The 21,837-nt window shown below is 57.2% G+C and overlaps 1 protein-coding gene across 1 annotated transcript; it reads left to right on the forward strand.

Annotated features, from left to right (window-relative positions):
• The first annotated feature begins 191 nt into the window (after nucleotides 1-191).
• Nucleotides 192-21,678, forward strand: ONECUT3 (one cut homeobox 3). The gene is made up of 2 exons (XM_062510006.1): nucleotides 192-1,221; nucleotides 21,386-21,678. The coding sequence occupies exons 1-2, from the start codon at nucleotides 192-194 to the stop codon at nucleotides 21,676-21,678; spliced, it is 1,323 nt and encodes a 440-aa protein (XP_062365990.1).
• The last annotated feature ends 159 nt before the right edge of the window (nucleotides 21,679-21,837 follow it).

The raw sequence follows: 21,837 nt of genomic DNA on the forward strand, positions 1-21,837 counted from the left end.
GCGCACCATGCCGGCCTGACCGCGGGGCGCGGACATCGATCCTCGGGCGCGGAGTCTGAATTAATCCGGGCAGCCGGCGTGGGAAGGGGGGGCGGCGGTGGAGGAGGAGGAGGAGGCGGCGGCGGCGGGGGGGGTGGGGGAGGAAGGCAGCGAGCGAGCGGACGAGGCAGCGGCAGAGCCCGGCGGCCACCATGGAGCTGGCGATGGAGAACCTGGGCAGCCTGCACGGCGTCCCGCACTCGCAGCCCGCCGAGCTGCTGAGCCCCGCGCACGGGCGGCAGAGCTCGCACCGCAACCTGGTGCCGCACGGCCGGCCCGCCATGGTCTCGGGCATGGCCTCTATCCTGGAGGGGGGCGACTACCGTGGCGAACACAGCCTGGGAGCCCCGCTGCACCCCGCCATGAGCATGTCCTGCGAGTCGCCCTCCGGCATGAGCCTGAGCAGCACCTACACCACGCTGACTCCCCTGCAGCACCTGCCGCCCATCTCCACCGTCTCGGAGAAGTTCCACCACCCGCACCATCACCACCACCACCACCACCCACACCAGCGCCTGGCCGGCAACGTCAGCGGCAGCTTCACCCTCATGCGCGACGAGCGGAGCTTGGCGTCCATGGGCAACCTCTACAGCCACTACCCCAAGGACATGCCGGCCATGGGGCAGCCCCTATCGCCGCTGCCCAACGGGCTGGGCAGCCTCCACAACGCCCAGCAGCCGCTGGCCCCCTACGGCCCCGCCGGCCACTTGCCCAACGAGAAGATGCTCTCGCCCAACGGCTTCGACTCGCACGCCGCGATGCTGTCCCGGGGCGAGGAGCACCTGGCGCGGGGGTTGGCGGCGCCCAGCTCGGCCATGATGCCGCCGCTCAACGGGATGCACCCGCACGGTCACCCGCACGGCCAGCCCGGCGCCTCGCTGCTGGGCGAACGGGAGCGCCCGGCGCCCGGCCCCGGCTCCCAGCCCGGCGGCTCCGGGCAGGTGGAGGAGATCAACACCAAGGAGGTGGCTCAGCGGATCACGGCCGAGCTGAAGCGGTACAGCATCCCGCAGGCCATCTTCGCGCAGAGGATCTTGTGCCGCTCCCAGGGGACCCTCTCGGACCTGCTGCGGAACCCCAAGCCCTGGAGTAAGCTCAAGTCCGGCCGGGAGACTTTCCGCAGGATGTGGAAATGGTTGCAGGAGCCGGAATTTCAGAGGATGTCGGCGCTCAGACTGGCAGGTAGGGCACGGCACGGCACGGCTCGGGCCGGTGGGTCAGGGGGTGCTGCGAACACGCGTGGGAACCCTCGGGGGTTCCGGGGCTGCCATCGCAAACTGGTGCCGGGCTCGGCACCACCCCAGTTTGTTACCTTAAGACCAAAGGGAAGGGATTTATGTTTAAGGTGAGTTATACCTATGGCGACCTCCCGCCTCCCCGGGCCTGCTGCTGCCCGCGAGAGATGCGGGATCGCGGGTGGAAGGAACAGAGAGGTGCCCGTTCGCCGCCGCCCGTCCGCCTGCCTCGGGGATTTCCCTCTCGGTGCCGCCGAACTGGCCCCGTGGCACCGGCGGTATCCTGGAACTCCTCCGCGGTAGGTTCAGCCGCCGCCTCTCGGTACCGGGGCCGCGCTCAGGGGAATCTCCGGGCCACCCCGCCGGGGCTGCACGACCGGGGCCGCGCTCCGCTCCGTCCGGGCACCTGCTGCCCTCGGCAGAAGGAACGAGCCCCGCCTGCCCCGTGTCTCCGGTTCCCAGGTGGATTGAGGTTCCCCGCGGTCTCGGGCCAGCGCCGGGCCGAGGCTTTGCCGGAGAAACGCGGGGTTTCTGTGCCGGGGGCGGGCGGGGGAAAGCGCCGGAGGGTGGGACAGAGGGGACAGCGGCCAGCGGGGACGTGCCCGGCGCTCCCCGCCAGCCCCGGCACGCAGCCGCTCCCCCCGGAAACGACCGGAGCTCTCGGTTCCGCGGGGCCGAGCCGTGGAGAACAAAACACACGTTAGTGATTTTTAATTTATTTTTTAAGAAATTCGAGCTCCCCGTGGGGACGGGCAAAGCCAGCGACGAGGACCCGCCGTTATTTATGGGGAAGAACAGCGCTCATATGTATTTAGTGTAATTCAGTTGCTCTTTAATTAGGGCAGGGTAGTGGCATCTTTTAGTTCCAGTCGATGCCCTATTGAAAAGCAGTTAATAGAATGCAAATTGTTCCTGGCTTTACAAGGTTCTGGTAAATAAAGATTTAAACACTGCCGCGATCGGCCGTTTAATGCCCCCGTTGTTGGGGCTAATTGAGCAGCGGGCTTGGGCTTCAGCCTGGCCAGAATTGGAATTAATAATGAATAATTCAAAAAGAATAATAGTAATAATAATTAAAAATAACCGTGATGATGATGCTGACAAAAAGGCAGCCGCAGCTGGGGAAGCTCAGGGAGAACCCTCTTCTCGGCCCGCCTCGAGAGGTCCTTGTCCCGGCCCGGGGGGTTCTCTCTCTGTCCCCGAACCTGCTCGGAGGGTCCCTGTCCCTGCTGTCACCTCTGTGCCCCTCGCGCCGCCGTGGGAGGTTTGTTCTCCCCAAAATGATTTTTCTTCCCCGGCGCCGTTTGCCCCGGCGCCAGGGCCGCCATATCCCCTTTATTTACAGGAATTAACCCCCCAGATTTCCGGGGAACGGAAAACAGAAAAAAACCCCGCCAGCCACCAGCCCAACCTCCTGTCATGAATCCGCCCGTGTTGCGCCTCGTTCCCCACGCGGGTCCGGCCAGCCCCACGCGGCTCGGGGAAGTGCTCGGCCGAGCTGCCCCTCCGCTCCTGCCGCTTTGTTCCGGCCCCGAGCCCCGCTGGCTCCCGCTTTCGTTTCTCTCCAGCCGCCCTCTCGACCTCCCGGACCCGGCCCTGGGGTCCGCCCCAGCCCCTCGGGCTCAGCCCCGGCCCGGCTGCCCCGAGCTGCGGCATCCGGGGGAGGGGGTTGCGCTGGGGGGGCCTGGCCCGAGCCCCCCGATCGATGCAGGTGAATCCCCAGCCAGAGGCCTCGGGTTAAATCTGCTCGTCCTTTCCGGCTGCGCCGGGCTGGGGGCCTGGAGGAGTCCGGATGATTGCAACCTTCACCCCCCGGAAAGCAGGGAAGGGACCTGGACAGCGAGAGGAATTTTTCCTTCCCGGTAAAAGGAAAAAAAAATTAAGAAAGTGTTCAACGTGTGGCACGGCCGGGGCAAGGACTGGTACTGGTTCTGATCCTATTCCTGCTTCTGTCGTGGTTCTATTCCTATTTCTCTTTCTGCTCCTTCTATTCTTATTCCTATTCCGATACCTATTTATTTTCTTTCTTTCTTTCTTTTATTTTTTTTTTTGTCCTGGTCCTGGTCCTGGACCCGGTCCGGGGCCGCCCGGCCGCAGGAGTCCATCTGATGGATTAGTCCGACTCAGTGAGTCGCGGATCGATGACCACGCCGGGCCCCTAGAAATGGCACTCGCTGCTTTTCTCCTCTTTCCACCCCAGTCCCCCCCGTCCCGCCGCCCCCTCCGCAGATGAACCATTAATTATTCAGCTGGGAGATGAGGGGGCTGCAGCTCCGACCGCCCCGAGCTCCCTCCGGCCCTCTTGACCCAAGGGGCTCCGTAAAAGAGGAGGGGTCCCACGGAAAAACATCTGGGCAGCATCTGGCGGTGCCCAGCCCGTCCCCTCAGGCCATTCATCTCTGCGACCCCAAGCCGCGGCCGCAGACCCCGAGGCCGCTCCAGATTCATCTCCTCAAACTTCGTGACCGCCCCACGAGGCCTGCGAGGGCCCGTGGGTGACGGAGAGATCCCACGGTGACACTTTTGGGGGTCCCTGAACGGGTCTGACCCCCCACCCGCTAAACCCCGGTCCCTCGTGCCCTGGGGGCGGAAAAGGCATCGGCTTCTTCCCCGAGGGGTGATGTGCGAGGTGGCTGCGTTCCTGCGCTTCCCCCCGCGTGTCCGCGGAGGGCGGTGGGTGCCTTCCCACCCCGCGTGTCCCTCGCGTGGCTCTGGGTGCGCTCCCATCCCAGCGCCCCAGCCAGTGCGAGCCCCCTCCCCACCACGGATTTATTCCCACGCTCAGGACCAGGAAATCCGCTCGTGATTATTTCTCGGGAGGGCGACAACTCCCTTGTGTCCCTTTTGCGCCACGGCGCTCCCCGCTCGCCTTCTTCCTTCATGCCTAACTCGAAGGGGCGCTCGGGGGATCCCTCCTCCCGTGGTTTTCCCCGGCTGTGCGTGGAATTCACCCCCGCGGGTGGATGCGGCTGGCCCGAAGGGGACGGGGGCCTGGGAAGTCCTCGGAGCCGGGCAGTTCCTCCGTCTTTTACATTCCTTCTCCAACCTTTCGTTTTATTTTTCCATTAGCACTTCCACCCCTTACCCCCCAGCCCCGTTTTTTCGTTTTCAGTTTTAATTTTTTAAAACTTGGTCTTGTTCGTTTTCTCTTTCTTTTCTCTTTATTTTTTCTCCATCCTTCCTTCTTTCCTTTAATTTCCTTATTTTCTTTTACTTTCTTTTTCTTTCTTTTTTCCTTTCTTCTTTTCCTTTCTTTTTTCCTTTCTTCTTTTCCTTTCTTTCTTTCTTTCTTTTCCTTTCTTCTTTTCCTTCCTTTCTTTCTTTTTTTCCTTTCTTTTTTAATTCTTTCTCTCCTCCTATGAATTCCTTCCCCGAACATGTCTCCACAGCAACACGAAGAGTCGTTATTCACCACAAACACCAAAACCACCCCAAAACTGAGAGCACGACCGCGGGGCAGAGCCGAGACAAATACCTGAGAGCTCTGACAACACCAATAATTAAGGTCACTAATTAATACCACAAGTTAATACACAGACGTGATAAAAAAGGGGACAAAATGGCGCTGAATAAAACCTCGTGAAAAAAAAAAATATTTTTTTTTTTCACGAGTTTTGTTTTAATTTCAGCTTCTTTCAAACGACTTTGGCCCAACGACGGCTCCTCCCGGCCCGCGGCCACCGAGCACCGGGGCGGCTCCGAGCGGCCCCGACCCCGGCCCGGGAGAGCGGCGGAAAAGCGCGGACGGTTCCGCTGCTTTCGATCCGCGCGTGGCCGCAGGCAAAGGGAAAAAGGCGCCGCAGCCGCGGGGACTTTTGGAGGACCGGGAGCAAATGGGTTTTATCGCTGTAAAATGGACAAAAAGGAGAGTTTGGGGTCCCGGCTCCCAGCGGCTCCTCTCGGCCCGGGAGAGCTGCCCACCCAGGGAGTCGGAGAAAGACTCGGGAAAGGAGGCAAAGCTTTGTCCCTATTGGGAGGGGCGAAAAAACCCCCCAAAACCCAAAACACAGACTCAAAATAGTGTGGGGTGGGGTGTTTTTTTTTTTTTTTTTTTAGTTGTTGTTTTGGTTTGGTTTGGTTTTTAGTTTTTTTTTTAACTTGAATTTCTTAATATTTTTTTCTTAAATCACAAAAGCAAAATTTTACTTTGCTATTTTTTTTTTTTTAGCTCGTAAATAGAGTTGGAACGAGATGAGCTTTAAGGTCCCTTCCGATCCAACCCGTTCTGGGATTCCGTGAATTTAAGGCGACTTTCTCCGCCGGTGCGGAGCCGCCCGCACGGAGCAGCCACCGCCGGCTTCCCCGGCTGCGCTCTCCGCTCCTCTCCTTGTGCCGCTTCCCGCACTCCTCGTGTCTCTCATTGCCTGAGCCCCTCGTCCCGCACCTCCGTGCCCCGCACCGCGCCCCGCACCGCGCCCCGCACCGCCCCGCGCCGCCTCCTTATCAGCGCGGCGGGGCCGCCTCGCTCCGCCCGCGGCTGTTTTTCTGTTTGCTCCTAATCTGCGCGTCAGAAGGGGCCAATAAACCTCCCGCAGGTTAAACATTAAATGGGGTTCCTTCCCCCCAACCCCAGGAAACAACCTCCCCTGTCCGCGGGGTGCCGGCTGCCACCCACCCGCGGCCCTGGGGTTCTGTTCCCCCAAACGCTGCTCCCCAAATCCCCCACGGGCTCTGCACATCGCCCCAGCCCCGGGGGCCATACATGGGGCTTTTCTTGCTGCCTCTTTTTATTTTTGGGTTCACATTTTGGGTGGGTTTTTTTTGGGTTTATCTTCTTCTGGGTGTAAAACACGGGGGTGATAATTTTTTTCCTTGTCCTGTCAATCGCCACTGAAACCATAAGGGAGAGATAACAGAGAAGAGAAAACTCTCGGAGTGACCTTTGAATCAATTTGAAAAACCTCATTTAACTGATAAGTCTTGAAAGGCCCAGAACTAATTTGAAAATACATCTATTAAAATCTCATTGCCGCTGCCTGGGAGCTGCCGAGAAGGGTGTGCGAGGCGACTTCCCGGGGTCGGGGGAGCCGGGAGAGCAGGTTTAAGCCCTGGTCAACAAAGAGATTGCAGAGCTGACTGCAAAATGATGGGGCTTAGACCAGGAGAAAAATAAGAATATTAAAAGAAAATGGGTTTTTCTCTCCCAGCTGGTGGGGAAAGGGGAGATTTACAACATTTTCCTGCCATAACCAGGCACGGAGTCTGGGATCGCAGACAGAATATTGGATTTTTTATTTATTTATTTATTTATTTATTTTCCCTTCACAAAACAAATCCAATATTTTCTCCTTCTGCTCAGAGGCAGCTGCAGGGCCGGGGAGCCTGTGGCTCTGGGGGTGGGGGTGGGGGCAGCCGTGCCCCACTGAGGAGCTGAGGAGGAAGCTCTGTGCTCCCATCGCTGTGTTTGCTGCCCAGCTTCCTTGGTGCCAAAAAAACAGAGGAAACAGAGGGATAGTGAAGGCAGGAGAAGACCAGAGGCAGGGCCCAGGCTCCTGTTTTCCTGCCTTGGGAATGTCCTACCTCACCCTGGGCATCACCTGGGTGTAAAGGAAACAAAAATCCCTGCAGAAACCTCGTGGGCTCAGGGGGCTCCTGGTGTGAGGATATTGCAGGCTTGGAGCAGGGTGGCAATGGCTGAGTTGAAACACGAACACAAAAATAAGATTTAAAATGAAATAATCTCCATCGGAGCCTGGTTTGAAAGAACTGAGGCTTGTCAGGTGGGTGGGGGTGCAGAAATCCTGCTCCACACCATGGGGTGCAATTTGGGATGCTGCTACCTTAGGATGGGCCGTGCTCCCTGAAGGAATTGCTGCGTCTCTGGCTCTGACAGAACTGGACCTTCCACCTCCCAACCCCAGCACCTCACTGGCTGCAGAGGAAGAGTCTCCTGAGGTTCCTGAGGCTTTTGGAAAGGTGCAGGCAGAGGGAGGCTGGCACCCTGAGTAGGAATGGAGGTATTGGGCAGTTTTGATCTGTCCTCACCCCACGCCCACATTCCCCGCATGGCTCTGGCCCGGCTTCTTTATTGGATTTGAGCTGAGATGTCCAAATTCCCGTAGTTTAGCATGAAGCTGAGGCTCAAAGGAGCCCAGGATGAACCCAAGATGTGTCCCATCAACCTGGGATATGGCCTGATCCAGCTGGGGTGTGCCCTTGGCCATCACCCTACTCCTGCACAGCACTAAGAGCAGCGCAGAGAGGTTGGAGCCGACCCCTGGTTTTGAAAACTGGCCCAAATGGGAAGCTCGAGTCCAAAAATGTCCCCTCTAGCCCATCCATCCTCATCCAGAAAGTATGCCGGGTGGGAGTAATGCAGGAGTGTTCTGGGGCAAGGAGGGGCTGGCGAGCAGCAGCTTTTGGCAGCTGAGTGTGTTTAATCCTGCCTCCGTGCAGGACTGAAGCCACTGAGCGGCAAAATTTGCTGATTTAATGGAAATTCAAAAATCTCGTTAATACCTCGAATGATACAGGGAGATCTCTTTATCCAGCAAGACATAAACCAAGTCGGGCTTGGACGGGATAAATGGATTTTTAAAACATTTGGTGGTGTTAAAAAATAGCGAAGCAAAGAGGCAATGTGGTTTATCTGGTGCTGAAGGAGGGACCAGAGTATTTAAAAAATAAAGACCCAATATTAAAATCGAGAGATGTTTGTATGGTCATGGGTAAGATTTCAAGAATGTCCCTAATAATTTATCAAATATACATAAATATATATATATATGTGTGTGTGTGTGTGTGTGTGTGTGTGTGTGTATAATGGAATATATATACAATGTATATATATTCCATTAAAGATCTGCACCAGTACTCTAAACACTGGTGGTTTCTGCAGTGCAAGGAGAGGAGGTTCAGAAGCAATTTAAAAGCCTTTCGCTGGGGTTCAAGGTGTTTTATGTTTTATGGAAAAGTTGCGTTCAAGATGTTTCCCAGGTGATGAAGTCAATGCCTTGCCCGTATGGGGGGTGTGCGGGGCTGCTGGGCTGAGATGGGCAGGGCTGCGGGGTGCTCATATTCCTTGTTCGGATTCACTTTGGGATTTGGGAAACCTCGTCAGCCCTGGCAGACTGAGGGGGACTCAGCTCTGCCCAGCCTGGGAGAAGGGAATAGAAAATCTCCGTATGGAGCAGGAGGGGAAAGCAGGGGCTGCTGTGGGAAGGCTGGGACTGGCTGTGTTCTCCTTACTTGCAGAGGAGGGAGGAAAATCCCGACATCCTGACAGAAAAAAAAAAAAAAAAAAAAAAAAAAGCTGGAAGAGCAAATTGCAGCTTTTTTCTACTGCTGCTGCTGCCATGGCCAGGGGTACCGAGCCCGTTCTGCTGGGCTCAGGGCTCAGCAGGACCAGGCAGCAAGGGGAGCTGCTGGTCTCCCAAGCAGGCTGGAGAACAGAGCTCTCCTGCTGTAGGAATGAATCCAGGGAGCCCTAAATATTTGGGCTGGCAGGGTTGGGTGTGCCGAGGGGGCTCGGTGGGTGGCACAGCTCTGAGGGCACCGCTGGGAAACCAAAGCATCGGGTTTGGCTGTCAGGGACCCTATAAAACCTCCCAAATGGACCAACGGCAGGGGAAACACCTCGGGCCACAGTGATCTTCCAAGGTGACGGTGTCCCCAAGGAGTCCCCTCAGCGCTCCCAGCTCGGGCAGGGCTGGCTGGGCAAGCCGAGGGCCATGGCAAGGTTGGCTTTGGCCACTGGGAAATGTCCCAAACCTTCCCCGCACCAAGTGCCACCACGTGGAAGTGACGTGGCCGTGAGCTGAGAGGCTGAGCATCCACCCCCCCCACCGTGCCTCAGTTTCCCAGGGCAGCAGTGGGGGCTGAGGGTGCTTTGGCAGCGTGGGGTAGAGCTCTGGCAGCGCCGGGTTATTAAATCCGAGGGGCTCCGCGCTGCCACGGAGCCTTTCAGGCAGGAGTTGAGCTCCCTTCGTGGGAGCCACGCTCCTCCCGGCCGATAAAGAGCAGGTAATGAGCGAAGTCTCTCCATTAGGGATAAAATTGCAAATGCACCGGGAGCTGCTGACGGGCGATAGCATCAGGGGCTGACAGAGATCTCAGCGGCTCCGGGGGAGCCGCTCCCCCTGCGCAGCAGCGCAGACCCCGGCACGGGGCCGGGGAACGCAGTGACACCATCCCCCAACCTGCAATTTTCCCATGGGTTTGGCCCTACTCTGTATTTTTTCCCCATTTTCCGAGGGTTCCTTGTTTGTCCTGATGCGGCACCCCCCGGATAAATTCCAGCCCTGGATGGGGGATGGATCTCCGCTGGGTTTTCCTCTGTGGATGGAGCAGCACCTGGCGCAGTTTAACTGGAATGTGATGCTGGATGCCAAGGGGGTTTGTGCTTCCAGAGCCTCCCCAGAATAGGGGGGGGTCCCTTCCTCATCTGCCCCCCAACTCGCAGGGGGAGGGTGGGATGGTGACACCGTCCTGCCCAGCTTCAGAGTTATCCCAGGGCCTCTGGAAATGGATACCTGGATCAATGCCTGACGTGAATCCTCTTTTGGGGGCCAAACTGCGGGATTTTGGTGACATTTCTCCAGTGGAAGGCAGTGAATCCGTACCCTGATTTTTCAAGAGGAGCTCTACTGGACTCCTGCTGGACCACCCAAAGCCACTTGCTCACTTGCCAACACACACGGGCAGCCAGAAAACAGAAATTGAAAAATCCATCATCAAAATCAGGGCATTTATTTGAGGAAAGATGATTCCAAACGGGTTCACTTTTCCTGGAAAAAAAATTTGAAAGCATCTCCCCAAAACCATAACAATCTTTTTCACCCCAAACTGGTGATTCCTTTGCCTCCAACACCTCCAAGAAAAATCCAGACTATTTATTTGCTCTGGTTTTTGTCACTGTGGCGAGGTGGTCGTCCTACTGGGGGTGAGCCAGGTTCTTCTTCCTTGGGAGAAGGAATCTTGGGACATTTAGGGCACTGGGGGGCTCAGACGCCCCCCTGAGCCTCATACCCCAACACTTTTCCAGGGTGTTTGTGGAGGGTTTGTGCTTCTTCTGGATGAGGGATTCATTGCAGGGGTCCTGAAGCCCGGTTCCGCAGCCCAGCCCGGGTACCCCGGGGGTGCCGCTGGTGGGAGGGGGTAGCCCCCCGGCAGTGTCACCGTCACCTGGCAGTGTCATTGTCACCTGGCAGTGTCACCGTCACCTGGCAGAGCCCCCCGGGGTGTCACCGTCACCCGGCAGTGTCACTGTCACCTGGCAGAGCCCCCCGGGGTGTCACCGTCACCCGGCAGTGTCACTGTCACCTGGCAGAGCCCCCCGGGGTGTCACCGTCACCTGGCAGTGTCATTGTCACCTGGCAGAGCCCCCCGGGGTGCCACCGTCACCTGGCAGTGTCACCCTCACCTGGCAGTGTCACCGTCACCCGGCAGTGTCACCGTCACCTGGCAGAGCCCCCCGGCAGTGTCACCGACACCTGGCAGTGTCACCGTCACCTGGCAGAGCCCCCCGGCAGTGTCACCGACACCTGGCAGTGTCACCGTCACCTGGCAGAGCCCCCCGGGGTGTCACTGTCACCCGGCAGTGTCACCGTCACCTGGCAGAGCCCCCCGGGGTGTCACTGTCACCTGGCAGTGTCACTGTCACCTGGCAGAGCCCCCCGGCAGTGTCTCCTGCTGTGCAAGAACCGGAAGAAGGAGGCAGGAATGGAAAGGGGGACGGAAGGTGGGAAACAAAGGGGCTTCTGGGCACTGGGCTCGGGCAGAGCTGTGACACTCGGCGGGTCCCCTTGCTCCCTCCTCTCCTCTCTTTGCTCTTCCTTCTCCTCATTTTCTTTTTCTTTTTTTCTTCCTTTTTTACCCTTTTCTCCATTTTTTCCTCTTTCTTTCCCTTTTTTATTTGTTTTCCTTAATCTTTTTTATTTCCTCTTTCTCTTTTAATTTTCCTTATATTCTTTTATGGGTTTTTTTCTTATTTATTTTTTCCCTTTTTCCCTTCTTCTTCTGCATCTTCTTCTCCTTTTCCTCTTCTTCCTTTTCTCTCTTCCTTTGCTTGATTCTCTTTCTTCTTGACTCATTTCTCTCTGTTCTCTTTTCCCCCCTTCACTCTCTCCTTTCTTTCTCAATCCACTTTACCCCCAACCCCTTTCCCAGACACTTTCCGAGGGAAAACATTCCCTGTAACCTGTTCCAAGCCCCTTCCCCGAGCTGTGCTGTCACATTCCACCGTCCCACCTTCGGGAGGAAGCCCTGGGGATGGACAGCTCCCACCCGGGGAATGAGGCAGGGGATGGGGCAGGGAATACGGGTAGGGAATAGGGGCAGGGAATGGGGCAGCTCTTTCGGGATGAATCCCCCCTTCCCGCAGCCCTCCCCGCAAACCTGCCCGCGAGCTCCCGCCGGTCACGTCGCCATCAAAGTGATGTGCCAGCAATATCCAACACGCAGTTAAAGCCACTCGTGGGAGTTTCAATAAAATCGACCTGGCAGGATCAATGGGCTGCACTGCCCCCATCCCCACACGGAATGGGGCGGGGGAGCGGGGCTGGTCCAGGAAAAACACCCAGGGCTGTGAAATGGGGGCGGTGGGAGGCGGGAGCTGATTACAAATCTATCCCATCTTTGCCGTGATTAATTGCTGCTTTACCAGAAGGAACAGCGCGGGGTGGGGGTCATTTTTAAAGGTAACGTTGAGGAGGGAGTTTCTCTGCTGTATTTGGAGGGGAGGAGGCAGGAGCCCTTTCCCGTGGGTTTCCTTCCCAGCGGGATGGGGCCAGGAGCAGCAGCCGGTAGGGACAGTGGTCATTCACCACCCCCCAGCAGCAATTTGGGAGGTGGGAAGTGCCCTCCCCAGGCACTCAGGGGAAGCTGAGCCACATCCAGCTGGGATCACTGGTGTCCCAGTGCTGGGACCCTGTTGTAGAGCTGGCTCAGCTCCCAGCCAGGGCATCGCTCGATGGACCCCCGGGCTCCAGGTTCTGGCTGCCCCTCACCCTAAAACACCCTTGAGTAGCCCTTTCACCCCACACTGGGACTTTGAAAGGGCTCTGCATCCTCCCCGGTGCTCAGGGGGTCTCGGTCCTGCCTTACCCTCCCCGGAGATGCCCAGCTCAAATTAAAACATCATCCATCGTTACGGTGGCAGCGCATAATCCCTGGCAGATCAGTGCAATTACTGCGGGAAATGCCTTGGGAGCTGAACTAATAACGCCGGGCCGGTGTATTAAGAGTCACTGGCTTAGCGCCGGCCATGGCACGGCGGCCCCACGAGCGTGGGGGGACGGCCGGGGACACCCCGGGGGCAGCAGGGTCCCGGTGGGGCTCGGGGTGGTGGTTGTGTGGGGTTTTGGGGTGGTTTTCCTGCTCCCTGACATATATGTGTGGAGCAGTGGTGGGGCAGGGACGGACAGGGATGGGGAGGCGATGGGCAGGGATGGGGAGGTGATGGGCAGGGATGGGGCACACGGAGCTTCCCTGCCCCGCACCCGGGCCATTTCCATGTCTACCCCTCGGGGCGCGGGTGGACCGCTCCATGCCGCGTGCAAGGAGCGGCCGGACCGACCATGGCGCTGAGTGAGGGGGGGAGCCAGGGCCGGTCCATCGGGCAGCGGGAGGGGGGGGGGGGCGTGACGGGCTGTACCACTGCGTCCGCCCCGGGGGGGGCGCGCCCGGCCATCCGCAGGGGGGCGCCAGCGCGGCGGGGACGGCCCAGAGCGGCTGGGGGGGGGGGGGGGGGGGGGGAGGTGGAAGAAACCATTCCGGCTGCGGGGGGGACAGGGCGGGACCAGCGTCCGAAATAGTGTGGGGGGGGTGACCCCTCTTCACCCTCAGGCTGGGAGGGACCCGTGTCACCCTGAGGGGTGAGGGGCACACACCTGAGGGGCGATGCCGAGCAGCAGAATGGGGTTTTGTCACCGCCGCTGTTCCAGAGAGGTTTGGGTTGGAAGGGACCTTAAAGCCCATCCAGTGCCACCCCTGCCATGGCAGGGACACCTTCCACTGTCCCAGGTTGCTCCAAGCCCCAGTGTCCAACCTGGCCTTGGACACTGCCAGGGATCCAGGGGCAGCCACAGCTGCTCTGGGCACCCTGTGCCAGGGCCTTCAGGCCCTGCAAGGGGCTCTCAGCTCTCCCTGGAGCCTTCTCTTCTGCAGGTGAGCACCCCCAGCTCTCCCAGCCTGTCCCGAGAGCAGAGGGGCTCCAGCCCTTGGAGCATCTCCGTGGCCTCCTCCTGATGCTGTTCCCCAGGGCAGGGAGCAGCTCTGCAGGTGGGGTCTCACCTGAGCAGGGCAGAGGGGCAGAATCCCCCTCTCCCCTTCTGCCCACGCTGGGGGCTCAGCCCAGCACAGGGGGGGTTCTGGGGTCAGTGCCCATGACCGGGGCAGGCTGAGCCTCTCCCCCACCAGCACCCCAAATCCTTCTCCCCAAGACTGCTCTCCATGAGTTCATCTGCCAGACTGTGCTCAGGGCTGGGATTACCCAGACCCTGCCAGGCTGGGCACCTGCCTCCTGTGCTGGCTCTGTGCTGGGCGGGAACACTTGGGATTTGGGGTCACCTTGGTGCCGGGGTGTGACATGGACTGCCAGAGGGTTGGGAACTGCCTGGAGAGCCAGGGCGACTCCTGGAGTGGGGCTTCGTTCCTTGGGTCCAGCGTGGATCTCCCTCCTGCCATGTGCTGCTGGAGCTCAGGGATAACCCGGAGCAGCCGATGTCCCTGTGCAGATCATCCTGCCCACTTTCAGAGGGTCCTGGGGACACAAACCTTGGACACCCCACCCTGAGGATTACAGACTGTCCTGGTTTTCCCTGCACCACAGAGGAAAAAATCCAGCAGCCCACTGAAAACTGACTTGGCCAAGCCCAAGGGACCTTCCCATCTCACACCCAGAAATGCACCCAGTACCAGATTTAACCAGGAAACTCTTGTTTTTTTTCCCCTCCACTTCTTTTTCCCTTTGTCCAGCATATGTTCTGTGGCTGATGATGGTTCTGGGCTCTCTCTGGACTCTGAGACCAGCTCAGGGCCAACACACACTCTGATGGAAGACGTGTCATAGACACTGAACTTGATCAGAGTTTCAGGTGGATGCAGAAACAGGCTGGTGCAAATCCCCAATGAGAAAGGGAAATCCTGGCTGCTCCTCTCCTGTATGAAGGGACAAGGACAGAGTGGAATGCACAGGACCCTTAGCCATGTGTGTCAAAGGGATGCCACCCCGGATCCCATCACAGGCTCCTTGTCCAGCCCTACCTCGTTCTCACAGAATGGCAGAATCCTGGAATACCCTGAGTTGGAAGGAAATCACAGGGGTCATTCAGTGCAGCCCCTGTCCCTGCCCAGACACCCCAACAATCCCACCCTGAGCATCCCTGAGAGCGGTGTCCAAACGCTCCTGGAGCTCTGGCAGCCTTGGGGCCTGGACCATTCCCTGGGGAGCCTGGGCAGTGCCCAGCACCCTTGGGGGAAAGAAAAACCTTTCCTTAATGTCTGACCCAACACCAGCCTGTAACTGTGACACAAATCAAACCCCAAATTCCCCTTTCCCCAAAAAATTCTGTAGCTGGGGCTCTTGCACCAACGCTGAGCACGAGCAAGTCCCGCTGACTCCAAGAGAAACTTATGTCAGGGGACGGAGGTTCTCCAGCCGCACCTCCACCTCATCCCCTCCATCCCTGCGGGCGCTGCCGCTGCTGCCGGGCTCCGGCACTTCATTAGCACCAATTTGCTCTCGTCACGCTAAGTGGTGCTGACTCGGGAGAGGAGTGAGGAGAACCGAGCAGCCGCGAGCACTCCCAGGGCTCCTGCCCGGCCCTGCCTCACAGCAGCAGCTGCTCCAGTCCCAGGCAGCAGCTCCCGACGGCCGTGGTCTCCACCGAACAATGAAAGCAGCTGATCCTGGTCCAAAAAAAAGGCCTGGAAAAGGAGGAGATAGGACAAATGGGGGAAACCGCTTCCCAGCAGAGCTGTGAGCTGATCCTGGCTCCCCTGGGTGATGGAGAGGGCAGAGCAGGGCTCCAGATCTGCCTTCACAAAGGTATCTGGAAAAGCAAGTGAAAAATGAAATCTCTGCAGAAAGGAAATGCTTTCAACAACAAACTCACCTTTTTAAGTCATGTGAAAATGTTTCAGTGTCCCCGAGAGGGGTTTGGTGGCTGCCACCAGGGCCAGAACAGCTCACCTGGAAAGGACAAGAATAAAACCAGGGCAAATGTGGAGGGACGGAGCCAAGCCCAGCTGCAGCAGCCTCAGCTCCTTTGTATCGCTTCAGCTGCCCTAAAACCAGACAAACTCATCTGCTTCAGTGCTGGGAAAACTGAAAATGCCACCCATGGAAGAACAGAGAACAGGCCAAGCTTGAGAAGTGCAGGAGAGGAAATGAGGTGTCCTGGGGGCTCTTCTGTGCATGGGGCAGCTCTGATGAACCCAAATCAGGAAGAGATGGGACCACCACCGAGCAGAGGACAGCTTGTGTTTCCCTTTCCAGTCCCTTCCCTCCAGATGCCAACCCCTGGGAGCCCCTGGGCTGTGGGCAATGTGCGGGGTGGTCAGTGTGGGTGGCTGGCAGAGCCTGGCAGCCCCGTCCAGCTGGATCAGAGCTGCTCCCTGGATGAGCCACCGAAACCTCAGCGTGGGAAGGGAAACGAAAGGAAGGGAAATGCAGGCAGCAGCGCTTTGTCTCATCTCATCTCATCTCGTCTCGTCTCATCTCCTCATTTGCAGCGTTCAGAGGAAGATTTAATTTGCTGGGCTCGGGGAAGCGGCTCCCCCTGCAGCGCTGGCTGCATACCAATGACCAGGGGCTCTCCTCGTCCTCCCCGGGACACCGGGGGAAGCCTGGCCCCACCGAGGCGGGGACACGAGGCACGGGGACACTTGTGGGGCTGGCAGCTCCGGCTGAGCCGTGTCAGCCCTACCCAGCAGGGCCGGGAGGCTCTGCAGCTCCTGACCACATCTCTCTGACTCTGAATGGCCTCTGATGGCTTTTATTTTGCTACGGAGTGGTTCAGATGCTGTGGGACAACGGCACCCAAATTTCCCCACAAGTCTTGGAGCCCAGAAGGTGTTTTTTTTTATCATGTGCTGCTGAAGTCTGGGGGATCCCAGGAATGGGCACTGCAGGGCAGGCTCTGCTCTGGTCATTGCATGGTAGACACCACATCCCTGCACCCATCTGTTTGTCAGTGTTTCAAACCAAATGGGTTCAGGGGGAAAAAAAAGGCAAAAAGAAAGTTGAGGTTTGTTTTTTGAGCACTTTCCCTTTGTTCTGTACTGCTGCCTGTCCTGTCAGCATTGTATTCTCCCAGCTGGAGAAGATCTGAATTTCTGCTGGAGACCCCTATTTATGACAAATCTCTTTGGCCTCTTTTCCTGCAGTGCAAATAGAAATCAGACCAATCTCTAACAGTTGCCCCAGCACCTGGCCAGTCCCACTGTGAGCCAAAGGATTTCTAGTTTGGAGATAAAGTTCCCTGATCTCTGCTCCATTTCTGAGGGAGCAGATGCCATGAGGTTCATTCAGACCCTGTGTGAGGCTCTGGGCTCATCTGTGTTTGCTCAGAGCTGAAGCTTCCAGAACAGTGGGGTGGGGGCTGAACCAGTAACACCCAGCCCCCTTTTCTGGGAAAGGGAGTGATATCACAGAGCCATGGAATTGTTAAGGTGGGAAAAGACCTCTTAGATCAAGTTCAACCATCAACACAGCACCACTCCCATGTTCCCTGCTAAAACATGTCCCCAGGTGCCACATCCACACATTTTTTGAACACTTCCAGGGATGGTGACTCCACCGTTTCCCTGGGCACCCTGTGCCAGCATTGGGCAACCTTTCCCATGAAGAAATTTTCCCTAATATCCCATCTAAACCTCCCCTGGTGCAACTTGAGGTAATTTCCTTCTATCATTTGTTACTTGGGAGAAGAGACCACCCCCCACCTGGCTACAACCTCCTTTCAGATCCCTTTGCCCCTTCAAGGAGAGGGAGAAACTGAGGCAGTCCAGCTGGGCCCGTCTTGAAGTAACAGAGAGAAGCCAGCTTTGCTCAGGGCCATTTCCCACCCCGTGCCCACCACTGGAATCAGCTCATCCCACCTTTGCACCAGGGAAACCTGTCCCCACCTGGTCAACCACATCCAGGTTCCCCCTGTCCATCCCTTCCTCCACCTCCCTCTGAGCCCATAAATGCTCCTCGGTCCCCTTCCACCCCTGGGAGATGATTTGACAAGGAGAAAAAGAGAGAAACTGGTAGGTTTTGTGCAGATTTTTTTCCCCCTAACCTTGCTTACAGCCACCGTGTGGGCTCTGAAAGCACCTGGCTGTCTTTTGTGATTTCAACAAATCACCAGCACTTAAGCAAAGTGGGCAGAAAATTACAGGTTGTATTGCAAGTGAATGAAGAGGGAGAGCACGCTGGGGCCGAAAAACAGAGGTTTGCGGGTATAATAGAGAAAGCAGGGGCTGACAGGCTGTGGAAGCCTGCAAAGCCATCAGGTATTAGTTAAATGCTTCACGGGGTTCATGCTGCGAGGCATAATCGCAGTTCCTGAGCAGCAGCCATTTGATTGTCTCTATTATGTCCCCTCTGAAATGATTTGGGAGATGTTTTGCTCGGAGCTGTCAAGGTTAAGTCAAGGAAAACGCGCTCCCTCTGACATGAGGCTCCTGGGGGGCAGAAAGCCTCGGCAGAATCCTCTGGGAAGGAGGGTGGGATGCCTCTGCTTGTGGAGCTCTTTCCTCCTGCTTTCCCTGCCCGAGGTTCCTCCTTGTCTTTGCTCCTCGTGGTTTTTTCCTGCAGCCCGGTCGGAGCTGCCTTAGGGATAGGATTGCCTGGTGTGTGGGGGGATCTGTGTGCTCAACCAGTCCCACCGCGTCCGGTGTCCCCTCCTCGTCACTTCTGGGCTCCTTGGTTGGGTTTGGAGGGTGTGAAATGAGCTGGGGAGGGGTTGAGGGAGGAGAAGACCTCCAGGGTGGGTAAGCCAAACCCCTTATTGGCCAACAGAGCGTCCCCCAGCCATGGGAGACCTTAAACCATCTCTCCCACACTTGGTCCTTGCACTGCTAGGGTCCTCTGTGCCCCAGGAGGAGCAGGACAAGCCCAGGAATAAATCCTGTCCTTTGGGGACACGATGCAGAGGCAGGGGTGGAAATGTTCCCATCCCCATGGACCACAGAGAGCTGGGAAGGACATGATGGAAAAACAGCATTAAACCAAGGTTGGGTTGTTTGGATCTTAGAACTTGGGGGAAAAGGGGATTTTGAAGCACAAAGGAAATGCCTCACCCATGGCTAATATGGGTGGGAGTCAGAGCCATGCCCCTGGCTGCCCCTCGTCCCTGGCTGCCTGTGGGGACATGGGGATGGCCACCACCAGCCTGCCTGGGAAAGCAGTGCCCAGGGGATGGGGAATGGGAAAAAGATCCTCCGCTGAGGGTTTGATGGCTGCCGTAAATAGATCTGAGCAGCGTCCCCATCGATCGCTGCTGTGCGGAGCTGTAATTAGATTGAGCTGGGGGAGAGGGGTGTTGGGCTGCATCAGCAGAAAGGGAAATTAATAAATAAACAAACGAGCACAGGAAATGCGAAATGCGACCACCAGCGGCAGCGCAGGCCAAAATAACCCAAAATAGCAGAGGGCTTAGGGGTGAGGAGTGGGATGTCACCTGTGCCTGGCAGTGGCACTGGTTTCACTGCAGGAGCCCAGTGTTACCAGCGAGGCCCTGATGGTTTATGTTTGCCTCAGAGATCAGAGTTATTAATGGGAGACTGGGTTGTAATAATCACTCCCAAAAAAGGAATGGGAGGTTGGAAAGCTGAAAGGCTGAATCTCGGGCTGGCTGTCCTGCACCGTGGTAGGAATGGGTGCCAGTAGCAGGAGAGCACGAGGACAGGCTGGATTGCCAGGGTGACAGCTGGGTCACATCCACAGGTCCCATGGGGACATGAGAGACATTCCAAGTGCTGTCCAAACCCTGTGCATGGAGTGTGAGGAGCCCACCTTGGATGCAGCAGGAGCTGAGCATGCTGGGCGTGCAGGGAGGGCACGGGGAGGGCGGGCAAGGGGCACAAGTGTGGGGGGAATTTTTCTGTTTGTTGTTTGGCTTGGGGGGATGTTGGGGGGGGGGTCTTTTTAAAAATTCATGTCTGGGAAAACAAAACGTCAAATTTTCTATAAAGGCTTTTTTTTTGTTTGTTCTTTTTGCAAGCATCTGATGGTCATAGGGTAGGTTTCCACATTCTCTGCTGGTTGTTTGAGTAAGGTACCCCTGGGACAGGGTCCCCTGGCTTCACTCAAAGTGTCCCTTTGTTCCTAAGGATGGTGGTGTGCAGCCAAACCTGCCTGGGGGGGAGGAGGGGAGGGGAAGGTTCTCCACTGGCTTACCAGGGGTGGCTGATTTGGACTGAGAGTTGTTGGTTGTGTCCAGCTTCTGTCCCTTGCCCAATGGGAGCAGAGCTGGTGGCTCCCAGCACCACGTGGGGACAGGGCCAGGACCAAGCCCAGCAGCTGGGACACAGAGCTAAATCTCTTCTGGATAAATTGTCTGCTTCAGTGAGCTCCAGATTTGCCTAGCTCTGGGTAGAAAGGGTAGATCCCATCCTTCTGTCTCAGCTCAAGGGACTGTGAAGAGGGCTTGTAGTGGAGGCAGCTGAAGAACTGCAGGCAGAAGAGACTGCTTGTTTTTCACTGAGGAAGAAAATACTCCACACACCCTCCCAGTCCTCCTGGGCTACAAACTGCCTCCCCTTCAGCTCTGGAGGTGTGTTTGAAGAGCAGGAAGGGGTTTAGCCCAAGGGAAATTCCTGTCCCGTGCTGTCCCATCCCTGCAGCATTTCGACCTTGGCCTCTGGCCCCTCCTGGCTGTGCTTGGAGCTTGGAACTTGCTTTGACCCTCCAGGACAAAGAGGTTCTTGCAAGGGCCTGAGAAATCTGTCACCCAGACAGCAAATGTCTCAAGGGATCTGTGCCTTCCCTGCAAAATCCTTCAGAAGATCTGAACCAAGAAACCCCAAAGGCTGAAAACTGCTGCTGCCCTGGGCAAGAGTAGCACTTCCTTTGAAAAGGCTTTAGCCCACAGCTGGCTCTCTCTTTTCTGAGCTTCCCAGGAGGAAATGCTTTGTCCTGAGCCGCGTAGTGTCAGATCCATGCCCTGCCCTGCCAGTGGCATCTCAGGTTCCTGCAGTTCTGTCTCTGGTTGAGTCCAAAGCAACCAAGTCCCTGAGCACCCAGATCAAACCTCGACAGCTTCAGGGATCAGCCCGTGGCAGCTGGATCAGCCACCTCCACCATTTTATAGTTTATAGTTTGTAGCAAAGGTCCCCTTGTCCCACCTCTTCCACCCCACAATTAAAATTAATACCTTTATTTATTTTACTCACTTCCCCCTCCACCCTCATGCAGCATGCTGGGGTCAGGGGGGCTTTCCTGGTTTCCCCACGTGACAGCCCCTCTGTGCTGACCTTTGGCTCAAGCCAAACCTGTAGGGAAGGCTTTTAATTCAATGCTGACAAATGTACCAGGGGATCTGGTAGCAAAGGCACACAGGGGACACAGAATTTCCTGGAGCCTCCAGTGACTCAGGCAGGAAAACCCCTTCCCTGAGCGGGTGGATCCATGATTGGCCCTTCCAAGCTGATGCTGTGGCATTAAGGCTGCAGAGTGATCTTTCCATAATGTCCCTGTCCCCAGCTCTTCCCTGCATTTCCGAGCTGGCAGCTGGATGTGGTGGCCAAGACGCACCGGTGACACTGGTTCCCTGAGTCCTCCAGGGAGATCCACAGAGGTGATGAGGAGGAGAATGAGACCATGCTGAGGGACGCCAATGGGTAACCCCCAGAATTCAGGGATGAATCCCAATAGCCAATCTCTGGGAGCAGAGCGGTCCAAGGGTTTCCTCAGTCTCTAGTCCCAGGATCAGCTGGAGATGCTGAGAGTTTCCTGGGCTTTCCCCAGTCTTTTGTCACACTGGTGTCCCAAGAGGTCATTGTCTCTTCTCAGCAGGCACTCAGGAGGCACAGGGAGGAAGAGGAGGGAGTGGTGGGACACGAGTCAGAGAATTTCCTGGAGGGAAGGGCCTGGATTCCAGGAGGCAGCCAGGCAACCTGCAAGCGGGCCAGGGTGGGGAGCCCAAATTAACAGCCCTGTTCTCTCTTTTGAACGTCTCCAGCTTGCAAACGCAAGGAGCAGGAGCAGCAGAAGGACCGGAGCCTGCAGCCCAAGAAGCAGCGCCTGGTCTTCACGGACCTGCAGCGCCGCACCCTGATCGCCATCTTCAAGGAGAACAAGCGCCCGTCCAAGGAGATGCAGATGACCATCTCCCAGCAGCTGGGCCTGGAGCTCAACACCGTCAGCAACTTCTTCATGAACGCCCGCCGGCGGTGCATGAACCGCTGGCAGGAGGAGCCAGGCGCCAACCCCGGGGTCCCCTCGTCATCTACAAGCACTTTCTCCAAAGCATGATGTCCCCCAGCCCTCCCTGCCCCTTCCTGGATGTCCCCCTCATGACAAAGCCAACCCCAGACTCACACGCATGGCCTGACCGGGGTGGGTGTTTTTGGGGTGGGTCCATTGACCTCCCAAACCCTCAGCTGAGTGTCACCCATGGGCCTCGGGCCACCT

This window comes from Cinclus cinclus, chromosome 28, assembly GCF_963662255.1.
Source record: "Cinclus cinclus chromosome 28, bCinCin1.1, whole genome shotgun sequence".
Taxonomy (NCBI): Eukaryota; Metazoa; Chordata; class Aves; order Passeriformes; family Cinclidae; genus Cinclus; species Cinclus cinclus.

Excerpts from the sequence above, each read along its gene's own strand:
- ONECUT3 (XM_062510006.1), top strand. The coding sequence starts at position 192 with ATGGAGCTGGCGATGGAGAACCTGGGCAGCCTGCACGGCGTCCCGCAC. Across the intron at positions 1,222-21,385 it reads GTCGGCGCTCAGACTGGCAG|CTTGCAAACGCAAGGAGCAG; the intron begins GTAGGGCACGGC and ends GAACGTCTCCAG.